This window comes from Manis pentadactyla, chromosome X, assembly GCF_030020395.1.
Source record: "Manis pentadactyla isolate mManPen7 chromosome X, mManPen7.hap1, whole genome shotgun sequence".
NCBI classification, from domain to species: Eukaryota; Metazoa; Chordata; class Mammalia; order Pholidota; family Manidae; genus Manis; species Manis pentadactyla.
The window spans coordinates 11832806-11849188 of record NC_080038.1 but is presented as its reverse complement, the minus strand read 5'-3'; the positions used below and the strand labels follow the sequence as shown (position 1 = coordinate 11849188).

The window sequence follows — 16383 nt, the reverse complement described above, 5'->3', positions numbered from 1 at the left end:
CTACTGTGGGAACTTTCCTATATAAACTAATTTAATCCTCACAGTAATATCACAAGATGGGCAGTATTATCTCCATTTTGCAGATGAGCAAACAGGCATGGTAAAGTTAAGTATCTTGCTTATGGTCACAGTTAGTAAATAGCAAGGCACATATTTGAACCCTGGCAGTCTACTTCCGAGTCCATGCTCTTAACCATGACAATATTACTGCTTCATGACTATCCTTTGTCTACAGCACAAACATCCTTGTTCTGGCTCAGCCATCTTATAGAAGTCTCTTTAGCAATGGGGAAAGAAGCTCCCAAAATACCATGCATAAAAACAAACTGCAAAACACTATGCATCATATATTTCATACACACACACATATGTGTTGGGAGGAAATACATCTAAACATTAATAATGGTTTCTTTTAAGTGGTACAATTATGGATGGTGCTTCTTTTTCTTTCACTATATTTTCTAGTGTTACTACAGTGAATTTTTACTACTCCTGGAATTTAAAAATATTTTTAAAAAGACAATGACTTGCACTAGTAACAGAACACTGGAAGCATCATAGAACATATGTAAACTTTATCAAAAATTCTAAGCAGTCAGTAGATAAATATGAATGTTTTATTGAATGTAAATGGTTACTCAAATGAAATAAAGCATGCTAAGACCTACAACCCAACAAAAATGGGCAAACAATATGAAGAATTCACATTAAAGGAAATACAAGTGACTTAGAAACTGTATGCTTAACTCACAAGAGAAATGCAGCTTAAAACTACCAAATACCATTTTGCACATCAAAAACTAACTGCACAGTGTCAGAAAGGGTGCAGGATACTCTCAAGCACTTCTAGTTGGGGGATAAATTGGTTTAACCACTAAGGAGTCTAATTCAGGGTAGGGACTGTCTGGGAGGGGGCAAAAGGGAATATTCTAGGGTGATAGGAATGCTCTATATCTTGATGAGGGTTTGGGTTAGAGCTACACGTACATACTTAACATGGCTCCATGGGTGAAGGGACAGGTATATGGACAGATAAGTGAAAAGGCAAGTATAGTTAAACTGTCAGTGGTAGAATCCAGGTGATGGCAATATAGATATCCAGCATCAAACTCTTTCAACTTTACTGTTATGTTTAAAAATGTTCCTAAAAAATGTTGGAAAAAATCATCATGCCACATATGCTTTGACCCAGCAAATTCATTATCAATTTTTCCTACAGATAAACCATTACAATTGTGAAATGATATACATAGGATATTTATGCAGCATTATTTGTAATAACAAAAAAATCAGAAATACCCTAAATGACAATTAATATTAGTCTGGATAAATTGTGGTACATCCATACAATGGAGTACTATACAGTATCTGTTAAAAAACAATAAGGTAGTTGTATAATTACTGATCTGTAAGGATAAGCTGAAAAGGGGGAAAAGAAAAATACCTTATAGTATGTACTATATGCCACGATTTGGGTGCAGGCATGCCGGGAGTGGGGGCTGCATAAGTTTATGAGTGGAGAGCATACACAATCTTTAGAAGGATACAAAGAAACATATTAACAGAGAGAACCTGGATGGGTGGAGACAGGAGGGAAAGGACACTGAGATTTCACAATATGCTTGCTTTTTATCTTTCGAGTTAGGGACAAACCATGAGTTACCTTCGTAACAGTTTGTTGTTTTTTTTAAAAATACCAAGATGAATAGAGTTCTCTAATATAATACCTATTATAACACCTATCATTAGGGAAAGCAAGAGGGGAAGGAAATGTTTACTTAAATTCCCAAACTCAAATGAAAATGAAACCAACATAAGTAGTTTCAAGATGAATTTCTATTTGAACCTTTCCGTGAACAAAATCATAAAACAAAAGCTATCAGATTTTCATTTTATTTACCAGCCTATAGTCATGAGCAGCACGTGTAGCTCTTGTAGCATGACAGACAGTAGAGAGAGCAGGTCATTCAGCCACAACCGTGTTTACAGTGTTCTAAGCCCCAACAATCTCCCACCCCAGCCATTCCCCTTCTGTCAAAGGATACATTTCTCAGTCTTCCTTCCACCGTTCTCAATACATGGAGTTAAGATGACTCCTTAAGTGAAGAGATGCCTTCAAAATGGACAGCCACCAGTTTGCCAACCACTAATTGTAGGAGCAAAAAGTAACTATTATGGAAAATTTTGTAAACAAACATGAATACTCTATATGCACCTACTATGTGTAATAGCTTTTTGGATCAATATACTTGAAACTTGAGATCACATGGGAATTAAAAGTCTAAAGAAAAAAATTTTAATTAGTTTCTTTCCCTTCTACTCTGTGAATAAAGAGAAAGATGAATAATTTTTAAGTTTCAATTTTTTACTTATGATCTTTCAAATATTTTTGAAGCTAAAGAACCATTATTTCTTTGGCTTATTTTGCTTAAGAGCTTAAATTAAATGTTTTTAATAATGGTTGTTCACTTACTAAGACTGGCCTAAATAGAAAACAAAAAAGCCACACCCACATTCACTTCCTAATTATTTCAACTATCATCTGCTTAAATAAGATTGAATGCCTTTAACCAGTGCATGTGTCGATAGCAGAAATCACTCAGTCCTTGCCATGGAGGGCCAAGCTGGACCTTCAGAGGGAGCACGTGGCAAAGGTTGTGCACATTTACACACTGTCCTAGGGAGAGATGGTTATCTTGCCTTGGGTTACCACAGAGTCTCAGAGAAACTTATCAAGCAGGTAAAGAAAACCCTGAGAACCTACAAGCCCTGTTACCCCATTTAACCTACCACACCCCACTGAGGGGTGGGTCTTACTGTTCCCAGATAAGGAAAATGAAACTTAGTGAGGTTAAATAAATTGCCTGAGATCATATTAAACTCAGTAAAAGGGGCCAGCATAATTCAAAATGAGGTCTGTTGAACTTAAAGGCCTATGTTTTCTCCATTACAAGTTCCTCTCCCTTCATACATCAACCTTAGAAAATGAAAGGTCAAACAGCTCTCATGCAGTTATAAAATAAGGCTAAGAAATTAAGTATCTAAAAATACACAGCATGCTTTTATACCAGTATGAATTTAGTAAAACATTGGGAAAGAGCTGCAGAAGTTTTAACAGTGATTAACTCTGAGATTTATGGGGACAGGACAGGACTAATTTGGGGTTAGGGATATTTTTAAATAATTCAAAGTGATTATTTAAGCCAGTCAGGTGTTTTGTTTTTTAAACTCTTTTCTAACAATAAACTAAATTATCTCTAAAAATCCTTTCAACCCCATGTTTCTAGTAACTTACCCTAAGGGTTGTCAACTACCAAACAGGAATGTGAGGACAAGAGTGCATGCTTGCCCAGCCCACTGTGGGCCAGTGAAGGCAGACTGCACTGGAAGATACCAAACGATATCAGCGATACTCTACAGCCCTCAGAACATCAGCTGTTGGTCTTACTTGGTTTTTTAAATATAAACCTCCCTCCGAAAAGTTTCCAGTATTTTTGGAGGCTTTTACATTTCCACACACAAACTTCACAAACAAAGCTATTTAAAAAATGACATTTTCATGTGCTTTTTAACTTTTTAATTTTTTTAAATTGGTAGATGGAGTTGATGGGTTCATGTGCTTTTTAAATTAGAAAAGTGACTTTAGCTATCTATGTCATTTAAAATAGTTTATATAGTAAGGTTATTTTAACCTTTCAAAGAATTATTCTGGATAGCAAAGTTTTCCACATAGCTAACACTTTATCTATCATTCATTTCAAAATTGTTTTAACCATTTTAGACCAAAGTCTTTAAAATATGTATTACATAACTCAATGCCTCCTCTTAAACAGTCTGTTTTACTACTTACTTTGTTCTGTGTCACAACAAAGGAATAAAATGAAATTAAAGAGTTTTTATTTTTAACAGGTAAAGTGACATATTAATAAAACAGTACATAAAATTCAATAGGGTTTCAGATCCCACAATGGCAACTAACCTTCAAGAACTACTATTTGCCAAGTTCTGGTATAGTATCAAAGAATTTCCACAATTATCTAAAGAAACTATTAAACACTCCTCCCTATTCTGACTATATGTGAATACAGATTGCCTTCATATACTTCAAGTAAAATGGTACATTGCCACAGACTGAATGCAGAAGCAGGTATGAAAATTCAGCTGTCTCCTATCAAGCCACTCACTGAAGTCTACAAAAATGTAAAACAATGCTATTCTTCTGACTTTTATTTTGGAAAATCAGTGATTTTTAATTTTCAAAAAACACTTACGTTAATGTGTGGTAGGCAGCTTCTGATATGGCCCCCAATAATCCCAGTGATCCTCCTGGTATCCATGACCTTCATAACCCCCTCCCCAGAGTGTAGGCTGCACCTGGTGACTGGCCTCTAATGAAGAGAATTCGGAAAAAGTGAGATATGTCACTCACTTACATGACTACGTGACAAAAGACTGCAATTTCCTTCTCTCTTGTGCTGGGACTCTCCTGCTCTTTCTGTTGAAGTCAGCAGACAAGTTGTGAGATGCCTATGGCAAGGCCATGTGGCAAGGTACCAAGAGAAGACTTTGGCCACCAGCTCACAAGGAACTGAGGCTTCAATCCAAGAGCCCATGGGGAACTGAATCCTGCCAACCACCACATGAGCAAGGTAGGAAGTGGATCCTTCCCAGTGATGCCTTCAGGTGACTGCAGCCCATGAGAGACCCTGAAGCAGAGGACCCAGTGAAGCCACACCCAGATTCCTGACCTACCGAAACTGACAAATCCTGAATGTTGTTTCAAGCACTAAGTTTTGGTGTGATTTGTTACACAGCAATAGATAACTAACACAACACCATTTCTTAAATGGGTAATAATTTAAAATGTTTGTTTAATTTCTAATCTGGGAAATATTAGATATAACCCACATCAACAAAAGCTTCTTGGGGTTCTCAATAATTTTCAAGTGTGCAAAAGATCCTGAAACCAAAAAGTTTGACACCTGCTGTCCTGGAACAAGGGAGACAGGAAGGCCAGCTCAGTCAAACCAAGGTCTGAGAGGGGTCCCTATGTTGGCCCCTATAACCAACCAAATCCATTTCTAGAGAATGTGCCCTGGGGCCAGGTGTGAGGACAGGAGAGGGTGCCATTTCCTGTGGCTCCTTCAGAAACCTCTCCAACAGTACTTGATGTACTTCCTCATTTAATCCCCAGAACCATCTTACAAGCAGGTATGATGAACAAATCACCTCAGTGTTAAGGTAATGTTAAGTAATTTGCCCATGGTCGTAGGACTTGGAAAGCAGAGATTGAATTCTTATCTTTCTCTGTAACATTCCAGAGAGTATGTTCTTCCAGGGTTAGATTAAAAGGAAATGTAGTGATGGTCACACAACTCTGTGGATCGTACACTTTAGGTGGATGAATTATATGGTATGGGCGTTATACCTCAATAAAGCTGTTATCCAAAAAAATTAATAAATGAATACACGAGTGAAGTGAGAGCAATGACAGAGTTCTGAGGAGGGATAAAATGGAAGCAAGATAAATTCTAGGAGTTGTCCCAACTCCTAACTTATGGCAGCCGAAGGCTCCATAAACACTGTTGCAGTACGTGTGAGGACAGGGGAGCACAGAGGCATTAAAAGGTAAACGAGAAAAAGTGAGGGGCAAACTAATGCTGAAGTTAGGGTGAGGGAACCTGATTTCCCTCACTGGTGAAGCAGTCAAGAATGAGTACAGGTCTGGTAAAGGTCTAGTTAGGACACAGCCTCTCTGGCCTCATGATCTCTTACAGTAAAAGGTGCTACTATCTATAGCAGCAGGTGCTAACATCCATATCAGACTGCACATTATTTGCCTTTTCTAATGAGTATGATGTCATTAGATTTCACATTTAGCTTCTACGGCTATGGTAGAGGACTCCATGATTTGCAAAATTACTCCTAGCTCTAAAATTAAAATTCAGTGATAAATCTGAGAAATACCTGTATTCGCCTAAACACCTAGGCAGCAAAAACGGATCAGGAAATCTGAAGATTTAACACCAAAAACTACTAAAATATGTGTGGGGCTAACCTATTTTGCAGTGGGACAGGAGCTGGGTCACACAATTAGCATCAAGCCACAGGCTCCTAAGATGTAAAATGGTCCCCTACTCTTATGGGTTACCTATACCTAAATGGAATATCCCCATCCTAGTTTTATGAAGTCACCCTTCAGTAGTTCCATGTTAATCAATCATGATGCATCTCTGAAACATAAAGCCTTCTCTTTTTAACTTGTCCTACTTAGCCAGACTGCTTCAGCTCTTTGTTAGTATCATGTCAGGTGAACTTTAAGACAAGTTTTTAAAAAGGGTCTCTCTAAACCTTCTCTACCTTTTTCAATTTGTCCAAATTATACTTGGAGGTACCTTTGCAGGGAGTTACAGCACACCTCCTAAATCATTAAACTTTTTTTTGATATCGTTAATGTACAATTACTTGAACATTATGGTTATTAGACTCCCCCTATTATCAAGTCCCCCTCCACATACCGCATTACAGTCACTGTCCATCAGCATAGTAAGATGCTATAGAATCATTATTTGTCTTCTCTGTATATACTGCCTTCCCCATGTTCCCACCCCCCTACATTATGTGTGCTAATTTGTAATGCCCCATTTTCGCCCTTATCCCTCCCTTCCCACCCACCCTCCCCAGTCCCTTTCCCTTTGGTAACTGTTAGTCCATTCTTGAGTTCTGTGAGTCTGCTGCTGATTTGTTCCTTCAGTTTTTGCTTTGTTCTTATGTTCCACAGATGAATGAAATCATTTGGTACTTGTCTTTCTCTGCCTGGCTTATTTCACTGAGCGTAATCCCCTCTAGCTCCATCCATGTTGTTGCAAACGGTAGGATTTGTTTTCTTCTTATGGCTGAATAATATTCCATTGTGTATATGTACCACATCTTCTTTATCCATTCATCTACTGATGGACACTTAGGTTGCTTCCATTTCTTGGCTATTGTAAATAGTGCTGGAGTTGCATATGTCTTTTTCACTAAATCATTTATCTTAAGGTCAACCTAGGGCCTAAGTGAATGGAACAGAAGATATTAAGCCTGTAAGCTCCAAACTCCCCCAATTCCTAGATTACAATAACTTTGCTATACCTACAATGCCCCAACCCCACTATTCACAATTTGTCTTCATTTAGCAAAAACTATTATTTGTTTTACCTACTAGCAAGTTTTGCTCACATTCAAGAGGGAGTACATATCCTCAAGAAATATGTTAAAGAACACAAGACACCTGGCATATGAGTAACAGCTTTGGTGCCCAAAGAGCATGCCCTTTGAATATACCACTTACTATTTTCTATGTGGCCATGGGGAGCATGGGAAGGTCAATCTTTCAGTTTCCTTATCTGTAAACTAGGGCTGTACATCTACCATCTAGTTATAAAAAGATTAGAGATTAATGAAAATCAATTACTACCATGCAGCAGAACTGTTATAATATCTGAACAAGGATCTATTTGCAAATTACACAAAGTAACTGTATCCTCACTTTAATACAGCCCACATGTCAATCCAAAAAATCCTTAAAGAAATGTGCGTCTAAGCTACTGGTACATCTTCCTTGTCAAATTATTCTACTTTGACCTTTCTGAAAAGAGAGAAAGAAGAAAAGTGAGCAAGTAGTGGTTTAGCAATATTACTTGTGGCAGACTACAGAGTGGGAAGTTAGGGATAGTGGGAGTCATTCCAGGGACATTTTGGAAATTTAACTGAATGCAATCAACACCTTGAGCAATAAATGCCAATAGTATTATTTTGATAGCATAAGAGAACACTGCTCATGTTATGTGTCTTTTGCCTCAAATAATAAAATTTCAGTAATTATAAATACCAAGAGAATTTCAAGTAGGAAATAAACTGAATCATAAAAACATATTTTTGGGATTCAAACCCTTTAAGGGTCACCTCATCTGTTTTAATCCGCTTTTAGAAATACCCACTTGGGAAAATTTTAAACATAGCTAATTCTCCATGTTGATGAACACTATATTAAATATGTACACTACTTTATACATTTTAAATACTGTTACATCCATTAATTAAAAGTTACTAATAATCATGTTAGAACCAATCCTACATAATCATGTCGGGAACTGCAGGGGTTGGAAGGGGAGGAAGAGGCAAAGGGATTTTGTGGAGATATCAGGTTAGAATTCACTAGGTGTGATATGTTATAAGAAATACATATTTGGTCATTCATATGACCAAATATGTATTTCCCAGGTATACTGGTCTTCACCCACAGTACCTGAAAACACTGCAGTCTTAAAAGTGGAACAGGTGTTTTGTCATGGTAATGAGCTATTTGGACCCCCACGCAAGGGCGGGGGGGCGGGGTCTAGAGGTGTATCAGCCAATGGCCAATAATTTAGTCAATCATGACTATGCAATGAAGCCCTCACAAAAATGCTGGAGAAGAGCTCTCTCTGTTCTGCCTGCTCTGCTCAGTTGGATCCTGCTTCTTGGTTGGAGAGAGCTTCTATGCTTGGGGAACCAGATGCTTCCATGTGCCACCAAGCCAGGCCCCAAGCTCCACAAGGAAAGAAGCTCCTTTATTTGGGACCTTGCCCTATGTCTCTCTTCATCTGGCTGCTAACTTGTTTCCTTTATAGTATCCTTTATCAAACTGGTAAACGTGTTTTTGAGTTCTGTGAGCCACTCTAGCAAATTAATTGAACATAAAGGGGAGGTCATGGGAACCTCCAATCAGTAGCCAGTTGGTCAGAAGCATGGGTAACTGCCTGGGGCTTGTGACAGGTGTCTGGAGTTGGGGGGTAGAGGACAGTATTATTGTAGGACGGAACCCTTAACCTGGGAGTCTGGTGCTGTCTCCAGGCAGATAGCAACAGAACTGAGTTCTCCGATACCCTGCTGGTGTTAGAGAATTTCTAAGTATGTGTGGGAAGACCCCCTCCCACATATTTACACACACTGGAATCGGGTCCGGGTACCCAAACGAAGTTATACTATTACTGCTGTGTATAATATTGTTATTGTCACATATATGTAGGGGAAAAATTCACCATTGAATTTGGTGTTGGACATGTGGGAATTGCACCAGGTAAGCAGAGGGCACCCATGTACTCAGGTTCATCAGTTGCACTACTGATTACACAATTATATACCACTCTATGCCAACTTCACGGTGAGCAATGGTACTTAAGCAATTTTTTTTTTTTGGCCTGGGCCTCAGATGCCTTATCTGTATACCTGGGGATACTACCTACTCTGCAGAAGTAAGGAGGTATTAGAATCCAAGTATGTTTTAAGTGCCTGGCACAGTGCAGGAACAACGAGAACTCCAATTTCTTTCCTCTGAAACACAACTCCCTGAAAAGTGTAAAATCTGAACAGCATACTTATTGAAAAATCCATCAGTGAAGAATCCCACACAAAAGCAAAATCACACACACCCTATTTATGGCATCTCCATTTGACCTACACATTCCTAAATAAAACTACTGTAGTCAAGACCAATATAAATGACACACAAAGTAACACATAGAACACCTTCCAGTGGCATAATAAATAAAGGTGGCATATTATGATCAAAAAACATACTAGAGAAATGTGCTGTATTTGGGCTGCTCTCATTACTGCTTTGCCTGCTTAGTTCCCCATGAAAATGAAATTTACCAAAGCTTGATGACAGCCAACAATACTTTGACTCTTATTACTTAAATCTTTGTGCCAGAAGAGTGGAAATGCATCTACTCTGCAAATGGGAAGAAAAACAAGATAATGAAATATTTTCTTTCTACCCTATACTATACTCTTGTCCCGTTCTGACCTGATTTCTTATTATGTCTTCAAAGAGAAATTCTAGGAAGAGTGAAGGAAGAAAACAAGAGTTGGAAATGGATTTACAAAATTAATAGCACCTTAAAGCAAGAGGAATGGATCCTTCCTCTTGCTCCCACCAAATCAAGTAAAATTCTACATGCCTGGTATTGTGCTAAATGCTCACATCAGCTCTTATTCTTCACCCCACATGATAGGTATTAGCATCACCCTCACTTTACAGATGATGTAGTGAGGCTTAGAAAGATTGAGTAACTTGCCCAAGGTTGCACAGCTAGTAAGTAAGTGGCAGAGAGCCAAGAGTCTTGACTTCAAAATCCATACTATTTATCCACTACTACACTACTTACTATTGTAGTGTAGATGAAAGGTTATTGGGTTTGACTCAGCTTCAACCCTTAGGCAAAACACTTGACCCTGCTGAACAGTTTGTCACCTGTAAATGAGGGCAATGTCAGCTGCCCATCCTTTTCCATAGCAGCAAGTAATGCTGAAAGAGTTAATGTATGTGCAGATACACTGTAAAAACTAGAGGGCGGTATATGTAATATTTTGTTAATTTGAGGCCTAGGTTCCATATGTCTTTATCCTTCCAAATGGTTTATTGACCTAAAAATAAGTTAAACAGTAGTTAAATAAATTTTAACATTCCCAAACAGAAATCTAGTTTTAAAAAAGCAAAAACAGAAAAACCTCAGACATTCTGGAGAAGGCAAAACTATAGAGACAGTAAAAAGATCAGTGGTAGCAGCAGTTTGGGGGAAGGGAGAGTGGGATAAACAGGGAGTTTTTAGGGCAATGAAACTACCATCTCTGATATTGTAATGGTGGATTATAAGCCATTATACATCTGTCAGAACTGTTAGAATGTACATCAGGAATGAACCCTAATGTAAGTTACAGACTTTAGTTAGTAATATCAATATTGGCTCATCAGTTCTAACAAATGCACCACAGTAATGCAAGATGTCAATAATAGGGGAATGGGTGGTGTGGGGGTGGGATATATGGGAACTCTGTAATTTATGTTCATTTGTTCTGTAATCCTTAAACTGCTCCAAAGAAAAGTTTAGTAATTTTTCAAACTGAATCCTATAAAACTAATTCTACATAGGGATTTAAGAAGTCATATGACTGAGCTTGGTGATCTAAAAAATGCCTGAATACTTGACAATGTATATCCCATCTTTTCAGACCAATGTTGTCCAACATAACTTTATGCAATGATAGAAACATTCTAGATCTGCTCTAATACAACAGCCACTAGTCACACTGGCTACTGAACACTTGAAGTGTAGCTAGTATGTGTGAGGAATGGAATTTTTTATTTTACTTAATTTAAATTAATATTTAAATAGCCATGTGCAGCTTGTGACTATCATATTAGCACAGTTCTAGACAATTCAAGAGACCTCTAGAAATGTACTGTTAAGGGTTAACTTTAGAAGAAAAAGCTATCAGGAGACCAAATTTATACAGTTTTGAACCAATGTTACAATTAATTGAGGTCAAGAATAATTAAGTAGATGTTTAAAACAGCCAGGAACCAACAAGGGCCCATCTCCACTGTTTCACTTTAAGTGTCATAATGCAACCCAATAGTAAGTACAACAGTCACTTCTCCCTTCATTCCTTCAATGTTTTCAAACAATTCAGTTAAACATCTTGTCTAATTCCTGAAAAACAGAGCACAGCTCACGTTAGAATTAGGAATATTTTTTCAAGTCAGTGACCCAGAGGAAATGAAAAAGTAAGGGTAATGAGAAAGAGCTTAAAAGTGATTTTTGCAGACAAATCCAACTTTTCAAAATGAAAATTCAAAAACTAATATTTAACTGTGTATTTCAATTCCATGTCACAGTCAATCGTAAATCAAAGGGAAAAAAGATGTCCAGAAAAGCAAGAGCAAAAGAGAAAAAAAGGTGCACAAGGTAAGCAAACAAAAATGAGCCAGTACAGACACACACGACTATTCATATCCAGCTGGTAACCGGAGCCTGCCTCAAAGGGTCATTACCTCTTATCCTGGTTGGTTTAAAATGCCAGTTGATTAAACCTCAACTCCTAATTCACTTTTTGTCTTTCTCCCAGCGGCATAAAAGGGAACTTATGTCCTCAATTGCAGTGGCTTTTTATCAGAGTCCTCCCCTGGGGGACCTATGAAATCAAACACAGATTGGCTCCCCACCCTCAGGGAGTAAGTGAGGTGTCCAAAGTGACAGTGTTGAATCCCTAGGGCACATTTGGTCCACAGCTTCCTTTTCAGTCCTTCGAGTACTGGGTCTTTTAGAGTACAAAAGCGAGAGAAAAGGAGGTAATTGAGAAGTAGTAACACCCTCATGCAGAAAGACAGGAAAATACCTGACCTTAGAAACAGGCCCCAAAAGCTAATTCTTGACACGGTGCTCAGATGTAAACCTAACCTCTGTTCTCCCTTTTCAGGTTCCTGAATCGCATTAGAAAAATATTATTTTGTAATTTCATACGGGAGTGATTTTTAAGAGTACTCATATGCATAATTAAGTAGTATTAAATAGCCTTCAGTGATCAAGCAGGACTTCCAACAAGTTGAACGTTTCAATCTGTTCAAATGAAAGTAAAAGGAGACAGTTTTCATCTTTCCAGCCCCTTTTCCCGCAGTTCTCCATTCCTGGGTCCTAAAAGCCCTGTACCCGATCCCGTTGTGCAATCCTTTCCGAACTCCACCCACTGACTCCAGAACAAGTGGAATTCTCCCATTCGGAAGGTCTCGATTTTCCTGTATCCAAGGAGACACTGAAAACTCGACGTGAGTCAAGTAAGGCAAGGGGAACGGTCCAGCCTGTCTCCCAGATTAAGAGAAAGAGACCAAAGGCCAGAGGGGGAGGCGCTCAAGTTTCCGCTCACCAAAAAAAAAAGGAAGAAAAGGGGGAAATAAAGAGCAAGGAGTGGGGAGAACTGGATTGGGAAGACCGGCTATCAAGTGATGCTGCTCCCAACGCTGCGGGACGGAGGTCCTCTCCAGCATCGCCTCCCCATTCCCGGCCCCATGTGCAGCCGGGCCCGTGGCACCCAGAGACCAGCCCCGGGGGCGAGCAGCCCCTCCAGTGGCAGGGAGCGCGGGGCGGGGGGTGGGGCAGAGAAAGGGGGGCGCAGCGTAACCCCGGCTCCCGCGCAATTTTCTTACTGCGCAACAACCTTGCCCGCGCCACCCGGGCGCGCCCTGCGCACCTGCCTGGCGCGAGCAGAGCCAGGCGGTTGACCCCAGGCAGCCCCCCGGCGGCGGCGCCCAGCGCAGGGAGCATCGAGGAGCACACGGAGGGCGTAGGCTGGGAGAGAGAACACCTGGCGCCTGGGGCTCCGCGGCGCCGGCCGCACGTGGCTGTCACACCCGGCGCGCCCCCGCCGCGCACCCCTTCCCCCTCACGGCAGGCTGCGCCCCCAGCCCTCTCGCTACCCCGTCCGCCACGAACCCGCAAACCACAACCTGTGTCCCCTCTCACCTCATCCATCCCGGTCCCACTCTTCCCCACCTGCTCCCACTGTCGTCACCCCCTGGAGGAAAGAGGGCCGGATGTTCGTCCCGTGGCTAAAGGTAAACGGGGAGAGTGAAGAGGTGGATCCCGAAAAAGCGAGCCCGAGCATTCTCCCAGCGCGGCACCAACGGGGGCGCCACCAACACTGACCTTCTGCCGCGGGCTGCGTTGCCGTCCGCCCGGTCCGGCCTCAGTCGCCTCCTCGGCGCCGCCGCCTCTTCCCCGCGCTGCCTCCTCTACCCGCGTCGCCATGAGGTGACGGTAGCAGCCAAACAAGCAGCCCGACGAGGGGCACTGAACCTCGCTCGGCCTCGCGCCCCGCCCCTGAACCCCCACGACCAATCGCAACACGCAAGACTTCTCACGTGACCGGAGGAGGTTGGTACCCGAAGGGATGGAGTGGAATGGGGGTGGGGAGCATTGAAACCAGGGCTGTGCTTCTGCGGGGCCGAAGGGCAAACCTAGGCCGCGCGTGCCTGAGCGGACAGGAAAGGGAGTCTGGAGCCGACTACAAGCCCCAGCAGGCTGCGCGGCTACCGCTCGCCGGCGCGGATCGGGTGGCCCTGTAATGCGGCATCCCTGGACGGGAAGAGCAGCCACTGTGCCGCGCGTGCAGCCTACTGGGGCTTGTAGTTTTCTGCGGGCGATGTACAGATACCGGAAGGTACTCTCTGTTACCCTGTGGGAAAAGTTCAGAACTATTGCAGTGTTTGGGAAGGAGCGAGATTCGGGACACGTTGCGTTTCTGCTTTTGATGCTCTTCTTCGGTATTGAGTCCGAATGATTTGGGGCTGAGGGGAAATACTTCTTGATTTTCAAGCAGGAGAGATGTAATTAATGGCTTTCAGAAATTGAGGTTTCTGGCGGGACACCTGCCCCGCCACCAGAGCTCTCTGCACCGTTTACCTGTCCCGAGCTTCTGCTGGATGAGGGCTGCATCCTATTCACCTTGGCTGTACCGCCCCGACTTCTAGCACAGTTCTCCGCATTTAGTTGGCGCTTAATACATGTCGAATATTCTGCTTTCTCCGCCAGTCGTTACGTTACTGAATTTTTTTTAACAAACTCATTTGTTGAATCGATTTTTTTCTTGACGTGACTAGAGCGGAGGGTGGAGTTTTCTTCAGAGATATTCCACTATTTCCATCTGATGGAACGAGATCGCCAATGACCGACCCTCTGAAAGTCATAGACCGTCATGAAATCCTGTCATATTAAATAACTCAATGAAAATTTGTGCAAATTCTATACCATTTTTTATTAGAGATGAAGACTGAACAGCCATAACGGACGCCAAAAATGTAATAACATACATGAGAATAAAATATCAATTTGGGGGAAATTCCATCTATTTTAACTATAGCTGTAAATTAGGGTAAAGTGCTATAATGTTATTTCATGGTCAGAACACCTCAGTCTGGCTTTCAGATTTCAAAACTAGAGCAGTAGATAATGAACCCATACCCAGGTTCTATATAAAGTTAATGCCTCACATTCTTAAAGTCAAAAGTCCCAGCAAGATGCAGAATCTATCAGTAATGCTTCTAACCCATCCAGGGACTTGAGTGTTAAAATACACCATAATTAAATTATGGTACAATAGAATATCATATAGCTACTAAAAATGATTAACGTTTTTTAAATTGATCTAAAAATGTACATACATAGTGAGCTGTAAAAAATATCCATTTATATAGAATTGCCTGTATATGTTTATAAAGAGATGTTTAGAAGGATATTAATCAAAATGTTAATAATGTTTTTTCCTGGGTGGTGAGATTTGGAAGTATTTTTACTTCATGATTTTCTGTATTTGAGTATAAGTATGTATGGAACAAAAAAATCACTAGTTATCTTTATTAAAAAAACAGAAGAACTATGCAAGTGACCTCAAGTCTTACGAGAAATGAAAAATATTTAGTTGTATCAATTTTATTTATATGTGTTTTTATCTCAGAAGGGATAGGGATTTGGGTTACTTGTAAACATATACACAATATGCCACAACATATATACATACATACAGACACACACACACGCACAGACATACATAGAGGAGGGTGGGGATAATAATAAAATGAAAGTTAAAGAAGGATAGGAAAAATAAGATGAAGTCTGGGGTGAGTTGAATCTATAAAACACATGCCTTAAGGTCTTGTACTCAAGCTGCAGGTGAACTACATTTTTATTTTGAGCTTCTTGACAGCTGAGAAAAGGAGAAAACACAATTTACAGTGATCCACACCATTACAAAATAAAAACAAACTGGTTATACCAGAGAAACATGGCTATTTCTGCTCCTGCATGAAATAGAAATTTTAGAGGTATGATTCTTATAACACCTTTAATGTAGTTGATGGTGGTTTTAAATCTGTCCACAAGTTCTTTGATGCAACTCTCTTCTAAAGGTGGAGTCTGATTCCCCTCTTCTTGAGTGTGGGCCAGGCTGTTTTTGGCTTCTAAGACACACAGCATAGAAGTGACAAGTAACTGGCAATGCTTGTGAAAAAAAGAATAGCTTCTGCCTGGCCCTCTGGGTCTTAGATCACTGTTCTTCCTAGGGTCAGACTAACGATTGCTGACAGACCCATTCTTTATTTAGATCTTAATCTTAAATGCCTGCAAAGAGATCACTGTCAAGCCTAAGCTCCGGACTCTGTAAAGCACTGCTTATCTCTGCTGGGATTCATTGTTGGGGTTATATTTTAGGTCTTCAAGGGTTATCATTTCTTTATTTCCAAGTCTTTAAAGGACACCCAGTGTTCTGTCTACACTAATTATTCTCACATTTGCTCAAGAAATTATTGTCTCTGTTATGGACCGTGCCTCCCGGGAAGGTGAAGGTCACAAGAGAAACAGCTCCTCATTGGGTATTGGGTATTCTCCCCAGGCTCCCTAAGGGCTATCCAACATAACCTGAATAAGGGCCCATTTATTCAGATGTTTATTAAATAGCTACGAGCCTGAGATACAAAACAGTTCTTATGAACAGTGAGTTCAATGATGTCTCAGCTTTCTGTCCTTT

The 16383-nt window shown here is 40.6% G+C and overlaps 1 protein-coding gene and 1 long non-coding RNA gene across 2 annotated transcripts in view; both read right to left on the bottom strand.

Annotated features, from left to right (window-relative positions):
- TXLNG (taxilin gamma) overlaps nt 1-13678 on the bottom strand; it is a 42672-nt gene extending 28994 nt beyond the window's left edge. The window contains exon 1 of the mRNA XM_036912903.2: nt 13509-13678. Coding sequence (XP_036768798.2) covers nt 13509-13610 — 102 coding nt within the window. The 5' untranslated portion in view covers nt 13611-13678. The remainder of the gene's footprint in view (nt 1-13508) is intronic.
- Nucleotides 685-13502, bottom strand: LOC118926262 (uncharacterized). The gene is made up of 3 exons (XR_005030388.2): nt 13326-13502; nt 4272-4388; nt 685-2146 (listed from the first exon to the last, which is right to left on the bottom strand). It is a non-coding gene; the product is annotated as an uncharacterized LOC118926262 (long non-coding RNA).
- Nucleotides 13679-16383: the final 2705 nt, after the last annotated feature.